At 39.8% G+C, this 9,203-nt stretch overlaps 1 protein-coding gene across 1 annotated transcript; it reads right to left on the reverse strand.

The window, feature by feature from the left end:
• Window positions 1–6,772: 6,772 nt before the first annotated feature.
• Window positions 6,773–8,789, reverse strand: LOC131332258 (probable histone H2A.5). Its single transcript, XM_058366383.1, has 2 exons — window positions 8,510–8,789; window positions 6,773–7,034 (listed from the first exon to the last, which is right to left on the reverse strand). The coding sequence occupies exons 1-2, from the start codon at window positions 8,735–8,737 to the stop codon at window positions 6,810–6,812; spliced, it is 453 nt and encodes a 150-aa protein (XP_058222366.1). The 5' UTR covers window positions 8,738–8,789; the 3' UTR covers window positions 6,773–6,809.
• Window positions 8,790–9,203: the final 414 nt, after the last annotated feature.

A 9,203-nucleotide genomic window follows, 5' to 3' on the forward strand; every position in this document is an offset into this window, starting at 1 on the left:
AGAGTAATACGTAGTTTTAACATTGATCCTGCAACTCGGTTTTGCAACTGCATATACGTACGTCTATCGACAAATTGGAGCTCGGCCAGAGCTAGCAGATACAATCAATTCATTGAGTGATTTCAGCTCTAGCAAGTGGTGAGAGTGAGACGCAGCATGTGAAGTCTTCGCTGACTTCTTTTATTGAATCCTGGCCAGAACTGAGCTTATTCGCTGCCCACAGCCTTTCTCTGGCATCTTCGTCTGGCGTACCATTTCTATTTATATACTCCTACAACATATATAATAATATATATGTTACGCATAAGCATTGTCAAGTGTATGATCGATCAAAAGCAGAATTTATATTCTTATCTTTGTTTATTAATTTCTATCTATATAAAATTAGAATTAAGAAATAAAATAATGGCCTGGATTTCCATAAAAAAAATCCTATTTAGAGCTAGCCCGGGTTAAGATGGTACTGTTCGGCAGGCCTTTTTGGCTGCGAGATGTCTTCGATAAGAAGACTCGAAGGCAACCAAATCCCTCTGGGATTGGACCTCTCCTATCAACAAAATCCGGTCATTTTGGTAGAAGTCCCTAGATATTCCTAGATGTTCTTAGAACTCAGGCTTTGAGGACAGGCAAACAAAAGGAGGGAGGCACTCATCTAGATGACTAGATGTTCTCCAAGGTAAGATACATAGGGTTTCCAATTTTTTCCCCAAGAACCTTGGAATATCCCGGAACGAGTCTGTGACTCGGTAAGCGTCATGCACTTTAATTTTGTATCTCCTTCCTTGTTACGTACCCAATTTGCGATCTGGATGAATTAATATTTCCTCTGATGAAGCAGTTTTTAGTCACCTCCGGAGGAGGGGTACCTCAACTGTCCATCCTGTCATCTTGTCCTCCAGCGGATGAAACGGCTTCCTGCGTGCTTGATTAACGACCTGCAATACAAAACAGAAAAGCTATGGGCACCGGCGTGGCTGTCGCCATCACCCCTCCGATGCCTAAGTCAGTCGATCTGCTTTAGAAGAGAGTATGAACTGAGTATGAGTTCTGTAGTTGTTTTTGCATTGTGTACCTTAATTAGATAAAAATATTAGAATAATTATCATGACCTTAATAAGAGTCCTAAAGGTCCTATGCAACCAATGGAGTGTCAAAATGTAACGCTCCGAATTTTAGGAACGTTAAAAGGGAAATTTTATTGAAACTTCAAAATAGAGTCTAGCTCTTTATTACATCATAATACTCACAAGAGTACTTTTTTATTACACAAGGAAGGGAACTAAGGTTCCTAACTACATCTTCGCCTGCTCCTCCATCTGAGCCAGCTCTTCAGCTCCAAAGGCCTCCAAGGTGTACAGCTTACCTTGTTCATCTACAAAGTCTGACACATTATACCAGCGTCGCCACCGATATAATATGTCAGGGTCACCAAAGGTAACACCATGAGCTACGAAAGCTCAATAGAATAATCCCATACCCACTAACCCATAACTTACAAACAACATGTTATAATAAAACATCTATTTCCACATGATACGTGTATACAGCTAACAATGACACATCCACATTCGTTAATCAACTATCGTTGGTGTCCTTGATTCTCTTTGTTTCTCTTACGCGACTCATCGTAGACCGTGTCAACATTTTCACATTTCATAAACGTATCACCTTTTCAGAAACTCGTTTTTAACACACCCAACCTCGGTTCCGCCGTTCCGGTCTCCCGAGTATACTCACAATGGTTCCGCCGTCCCGGGTTTCCATTGGCACACAAAACTTGCATTGGTTCCTCTCCGCGGATAACCAAGCCACATTACCAATGAGGCTACCACGTCTGGCCGCATTGACAATCTTCACAATGGGCTACCAAGTCCGGCCACATTACGAGTTTTCATACACACAACGGGCTACCAAGTCCGGCCACGTTGCGGTTTTCACAATCCACACGATGGGCTACCACGTCCGGCCGCATCGTGGGTTTCCATACACACAATGGGCTACCAAATCCGGCCACATTGCGGTTTCAAAACACAACTCATCATTATCCACATCCTAGGTGTCATGTTTCTACTTTCTCGGTTCTCGTGTCTCGTTTACATGCAAAGACTCCGCGGTAGGACAAAGTAAGCATGAATCATTCATTGTAATCTAACAAGATCATCCATCTACAATACATCACAAGTAACACAATCGATTTATGTATGCAAGCTCATACTTCTTGAAATACGAATACTTCGATTCACATGGTAACGTTTTAACTTTCAAAAACCGTTCTTTCTTAAAGATCAAACAACATATGTTTTACTTGAAATAAGTAAGTAAGTGAGTAAGGATAAACTTAGAGTTAGGGGTAAGAATAATCTACCTTGATCCGAAACTAGTCGGGGCCGAATAAGCTAGTTGGAAGATTCTACGGATGGTGAAACTCGCAAATCTGGACCGAACTTTGGATGGCCGTAACTCAGTCAATCTTTGGCCGAATATGATCGTTCTTGGGTCGAAATCGAAGCTTTAGAAGCGCTCTACAACTTTTGTGAAGGAAGTTGATCCTAAAAACTACTTTAGGTAGGAGAGAAATGGGGATAAAAGAAGGGACAGTAAGCTGTCTGGATATGGAAATCTGAGATTTTTACTGAACTTTGGATGACAATATCTTTGTCATTTCTTCACCGATTGGGGTGGTTCTTGGGTCTAACTTTAAGGTCTCGAAGTGCTCTACAACTTTCCCGAAGGGAGTTGGTTCTAAAAACTAGCCTAAGCAGGGGAAAACTGAGGATTTACGAAGGGCAGTAGGCTGCCTGGAAAAACAGAAATGGTTTCTAGAGAGAAGTGAGAGCAAGAAGTGAAGGTGTGAGATGAAATGCTTGGAATGGCTTGCTATTTATAGGCAAAACCTGAGCTCCTCCTCCCTCCTCTATGGCCGGCCCCCCCTCTCTCCTTTCTCCCATGGATTTGCTCCATTGAGTGGTCATTTCAAGCCTTTCAATCAAGTCATAGCCTTCCATGACTTGTCTTTTCCAATTTAGGCCAAATCTTAGGCCATCATGAAGGGTTTTTGACTTGTCAAGTCTATGGGAAGGTTGCTTGTAAGGAAGAATAAAATCATTGGCTAACTTTGTACTTTGGAAGACTAGAATGGGTTGGCATGTAGTAAATAGGCTTAGGGCTATTAAGGTTGCTTGTGTAAGTGTCCAAAACACAATCACACACTCCACCTCCCTCTCTCATTCGGCCTTTCTCTCTCTCTCTCTCCATCCAGCCCTCTCTCTCTCTCTCTCTTGTGTCTATAATCATCTAAGAAAATCTAGGAAAGTAAGTCTAGGATTATTAGGTTTAAGACTAGAACATAGGTGTGCATGCATGGCAAAGCTAGCATTGCTTTCTTTGGAAGCAAAATGATGAGATTCCATGTATGACTTGTCTTGTCATGCATATTAGCAAGTCAAAGGTTTATTAACCAAGGGATAAAAATTCCCCTAACAATTATGGACCAAGGGGTAAAGGAATATTAGGGTTTGAAATGACTTGTCATGGGGTATAATGATTACCCCTAAAAGTCTAAGGGTTCAATAGGGTTTGGAGGGGTTCATAAGGCTCAAAGATAGTCTAAAAGGTCTAATTAGGGTTAGGGTAACGTAACTAGGTGAATCGGTGGTCCGGTTCCTCCAACTAATCGGTTGGGAGCTAAGTCTAATTGCCACGTAAGACTCTTAGTCAAGAAAAATATTTTTCAGGACTTAAATCTAATTATGATGGATTATTAGAATTTAAAATGGACTTTTGAAAGTAATACCAAGTAATTAAATAAAATTCAAATATTTAACGAAATTTTTATTTACTGAAAATCAGGGTCGTTACACAAAAGTTGGGTTCGGAGGGCCACAGAATTAATTTAAATAAAGACAGTTAAATAAAGTAGCCGAAAGTGAAGTAAATAGATAATAAATAATTTACAAATTTAAAATATATTACGGTTAACAAAATTTCATATTCAGAATAGAGAGAGTCGAAATAAAATTATTCAGGCATTTATAATAACGTTTATAAGGTCGCAAAGGATTTTTGATCGGAAACACTATAGAAATAACAATAAATAGTAAATTAAATAAAAAAATATCAATTTAACAAGATATCATCTTTGAGATGCAAGAAGTCTAGGAAAAATTAGTTTGGGTGTTAAAACGTTGTTTGAAAGGTCGCAAAGATTTTTCGTTTGTAAACTTTGATAGATAACGAATAAATAATTTAATAAATAGATAAGATATAGAGGTGTGATCTTTATATAGATATCTTTGGGAGGAATCCTTGGGACCGAGACTCTTAAATCTCATCCATTCATGGCGGGAATAGATAGGTGTTGGAGTGTCATCCTCATCTTATGACTCCCCTGACGCTTATCAGGTTTGAGGAGTCCTTTCACCTTTGGACTCTGCAATTGTTATCAAGGTTAAGAGTCCTTACGGTGTTGGGACCTCTTGGGCTTATCGTACTTGACGGGAATAGGATGGAGTGTCCTCCTTACCTAAGACTTCTTTGGTCCTTATCAGTTTTAGGAGTTCTCCTTTCCTTAGGACTCTTGTGCTTATCATTAAGGTTAGGAGTCTTCATGGTGGATGAATCTCTGTGGTTATCCTCTAGGACTGGCGGCCTAATCTCTTTGGATGAGATAAGGTCCTGGTTGTTCTATGAGTCCCATAGACTGTATGAACTTCTGCTGTTGAGTGTTTTATAAGTCTCTGGCTGTAGGCTTGTCATATTTGCCGAGCTCACCTGGTGAGCTGAGCTCGGTATCTTTCTATGAGCTGTGCTCGTGAGCTGGCCTCCGTCCTTGGTCTAGTTTAATAGAGGCTATCTATTATAGGCTAGATTTCATGTTCTTAGGACTCTAGCTCGAGCCCTTAGGGCTGTGCTCGTGAGCTCTTTGGTTTGGGCTGACCTTTGCCATTGGGCTGGTCCACTGAGCTCAGTTCTTTAAGCTAAGCTCCATGTCGCTAGGACCCTTACATGGCTCTTCGTGTTGAGCTTGGCATCCTGGTTTGGATTGACCTTGGAAGGTTATTTTATACTTATCATCCTCCCACTATGAATTAAGCCAAGAAATAACCCAAGAAGAAGGTTTGAAAATATATATAATCTTCTCAAAATAGGCATCCGATTTCCTTTCGACCTTTAGTTTAAGGAGGATGCAACAGCCGCATGTTGACCTTCAGCAAATGGTACAGTCGCCACTCGCGTGATCAAAGTCACAACCATTGTTGTAAAATGTTCCAACATTTTGCACTTTGTTGTCAAAATGTCATCAATATATAAAAAAGAAAAGAAAAAGGAAGAGTCCAATTTTATGAGTTTTGCAATGAAATTAGTAAAATTCAGGTTTATTATTGACTACATAAATTAATGAAAACTTATAGAGCCAGGTTCGTTCTCTCTAGAATTTCAAGAGAAATGCTTAGGAAAATAAATACTGTAGGAGGAATTTATTTTTCAAAATCAATTTATGGTTCAACTAAAAGAATAATATAATTAGTTGAAACACATGCATCAGTGATCCCCTAATTTCCGTGTCGACTTTTCAGGCATCAATGATCCCCAAATTTCTATGTGTCTTACGGACGGCTCGGATGGTGCACAGCACGGTGCAGTGCACCACTCGCATATCACCATCCCTGGGTTCGTCTTATTCAGGTTAGTGGCGGATTCAGAATTTGCCTCACGTGTGGGCACATTATACTAATAACCTTAAGTGAAAATCGAAATTAAGCGCAGAGGCACAAACTATAAAAAATTGAATTGTAAATTTCATTCATTGGGTAAAAACCAAGTAAAGAAATGACTTAATTTTCCCAAACAATCAAGATATATATTACGAACCTTAAAAGAAAAGAATAAAAAATCTTAAATTATGTAGCCCCAAATTAAAAGTCCTTTCAATAAAATGTTACTTTTGCCGTGTAGCCCCAAATTTAATTGATGATTGGTGAGGAAAACAATGAGGTGACAGGCGACGACCATAGAGACGAGCGACCGGCAACGACAAAGTAAATCAAGCGTCGAGCGAGTTCTCCCCGTCGAGTTTTTTGTGTGAGTTTCTCATTCTCCCGCTCATGTTTTCCAAAAAAAAAAAAAAAACTCATTTTTTCATTAAAATAAACTATAAATTTAAAAAAAAAAAAATGGAGGGCACGTGCCCCTTACTCGGTCCGCCACTAATTCAAGTATTCCCTAGACCTTGCTCAACTACTTCTTTTCTGGTAGTTTTTCTTTATAAGTTTTTTTCTTTTTTTGGTGGGTTTCTGAAAAATAAATTCCACTGGCTCAAGGTTTTCTGCTAGTTTCTCTTTATAAGTTTTTTTTTCTTCTACTGGGTGGGTTTCCGGAAATAAATTCCACTGTGAAGTTCATGGTGAATTCTTGGCTGATAAGAGCATCTCCATCCCTCATTTGAGTAGGGTTTTTTAGACAGATTTTCATTGACTTGGCAGAGTCTAGAGCGCTTTGGTTGCATATGTTGCTTCATTCAACTCTCTAAAGACATAGCTAAGTTTGACAAAGAGATGAAACTGTGTATAAATACGTAATTGTCATTTAATTTTACACGTGCAATACAGAAAAAACTGTTGATAACTTGAAATTTAAGAGAGTTCGTTTCCACACATGCATGTATGGGGATCCATTTACATACCTAAGGAAATTTACTACTAGTTCATAGCACTGCCTAAAACCAAAATGACATATTTAAACCCTCCCTCCCCCCCCCCCCCCCCCCCCCCCCCCAAAAAAAAAAAAAAAGAAAAAAAAAAAGACTGGTACTAATTCTTTGGCCGAGAGGCCTTGTCCGAGTCAGTAGCAGCGGTTGAAGATTTCTTAGGCAAAAGAACCGGGTTTATATTGGGGAGTACACCACCACTCGCAATGGTCACCCCTTGGAGCAGTTCAGCCAATTCATCATCGTTCCTCACCGCCAACAACAGATGCCTAGGGTTTATCCTGTTCTTCTTGTTGTCCCGCGCTGCGTTCCCCGACAACTCCAACACCTGTGATAAGAATTTTCACGTCAAAATAATCACTTCAAATTGCGTAACCTCTTGCGGCATGCAATTTCATCTACTGTATATAATATTAGTTTGTGCGATATGTAATCGAATCTGACAAATTTTTGAATATTCATAATAGCTGTTTATGTGACAGAAATGACGCAAATCGCATTCTAGAATTAAACATGAGATCATGATGCGATGCATTTTCTGATTCTTGAAGAAAATGTTTTGGGTAACGGCGGATACGAATATGGTGTGTCACTCATCCGTTCCTGCTCAGCCAAATGTGCATGGGATGAGGCCCGAGGCCGAGCTGGCCAACCACTCGATCAGCACCACATTAGGACCACCATTGAACAAAATACCGTCTCATGAATCAGAATAGTGTTTATTGGAAGGATTTTTGAAAGTTCAGAGTTCTTGTTTAGCCCTTTCCGAGACCTCCTCGGGCCGGAACACTTTTTTAATTGAAATTGTACATCAAAAAGATTATATACCTCCGCAAAACTTATTTGTATCGGACAACGAATGATATAATTTTGGAACACGTTTATTTTATTTTAACATAAAAATTTTAATACCTTCCTTCTTTCTACGCACGAGTCATCTTCCTCTGCCAGCTGATGACTTGAACAAGAAAAGGATAGAACACGACATAATCCGATCTTGGTTGCATTACTTAAACGAGAAGAAGATAGCGCTTGAGGAATACTTAGTGATTAGGTGAGCTACTCTACATTCAGTCGATTATGGATGGATTGAGCTAGTCTTACGACTTTTTAGGTTTACAATCTCTATTGGTTTAATATATATATATATATATATATATATATATATATATATATATATATATATATATATGCCAAAGTATATAAATAATATATCCAATGAAAATAATTTGAGGTATGAATAAAGCTCTACATAATTAATCAACGAATTGAAGAAGGCTCGAAAGCCCCCAAAAACACTTAATCCGAGATACATGCAGACAGAGAAATTCTTAGATCCGTAGAAAAATGATTAAAACTGCTTCGGAAACTGCATTGCACAAAGGCGAAATGCGGAGAAAACAGGCAATTAAGGATTTAAACATCGGCCGTATTGGCAATACGCAAACGGTTTTCTGGCTTTCTGATATCCGTTACACTCAGATATACCGGTGGAAGGGAAGATCGCATTCGTATCAACCGGTTCCTGCTACGTATTTGTCCGTTTTCGATTTATAGACCGATTAACGGCCGTTACGGCTGATACTCGGACCTGTGATTTCGGCACTATAATTTTTTTTTCTTCTCGAAAGTGATTTTTCAAAATCCACGACCGTGACAAACCGATTCCCATTACATATAGTTCGAGACTCCTAGTAACGTTACACCTCAAATGGTAATTATGTGTAATTCATAAAAACCATTATTAGTAAGCATGAACAAACGAGGAGAGTGATGAATCAAATGTGAATTGTTGATGATTACCTCTGCGGCCAGGTACTCGAGAACGGCGGCGAGATAGATCGGAGCACCGACGCCAATGCGCTTGGCATACCGTCCTTTCTTGAGATACCGAGCGATCCGAGCCACGGGGAATTGAAGGCAAGCCTTCACCGACTTTGACACCTTCTTCTTCTTCCTCTCTCCTCCGCCGCCTGTCCTTCCTCCTCCGCCCGCCGCCTTCAACGTCTCCGAAACTACTGCATCCACCATCCTCTCTCTCTCTCTCTCTCTCTCTCTCTCTCTGTGGCGAGTGTGACGTGCTTGTGAATTTGAGAAGTCGTGAGGTAATTATAGGACCCGCGCTTTTCTCTTGGGTAAATGGGAACTCAAATCTTCTGTACCTGATTTGTGTTTGTACCTATGTTTTTTTGACTCTCTACCGACCTTTTGTGCAATCTTGCGGTTAAAATTACATAGGACCAAAGAGTCTTTTGTGAAATCCTGCTTCTGAAATTGCACAGAAAGCTGAAATTGCACAGAATCAAAAAGGTATTCTGTGCAATTCTACCTTGAAAATACTTTAGAACAGTGATACAGACACGTTTCGTAACACTCATTTATGTGGGTAAAAATCATTCTACAGACACGTCTCTTGCCCACTCCCCACACTTCTCTCTCGCAATCATGCTAAACGGAGTGTTGGGGTTGTTTTACATTTGATCGAGCGGCTGACAGC

The sequence above is a fragment of the Rhododendron vialii genome, chromosome 7a, assembly GCF_030253575.1.
Source record: "Rhododendron vialii isolate Sample 1 chromosome 7a, ASM3025357v1".
Taxonomy (NCBI): Eukaryota; Viridiplantae; Streptophyta; class Magnoliopsida; order Ericales; family Ericaceae; genus Rhododendron; species Rhododendron vialii.

Coding starts and splice junctions, on each gene's coding strand:
- LOC131332258 (XM_058366383.1), bottom strand. CDS start 8,737: ATGGTGGATGCAGTAGTTTCGGAGACGTTGAAGGCGGCGGGCGGAGGA. Junction 7,035..8,509: donor TCGAGTACCTGGCCGCAGAG/GTAATCATCAAC, acceptor TTCTTATCACAG/GTGTTGGAGTTGTCGGGGAA.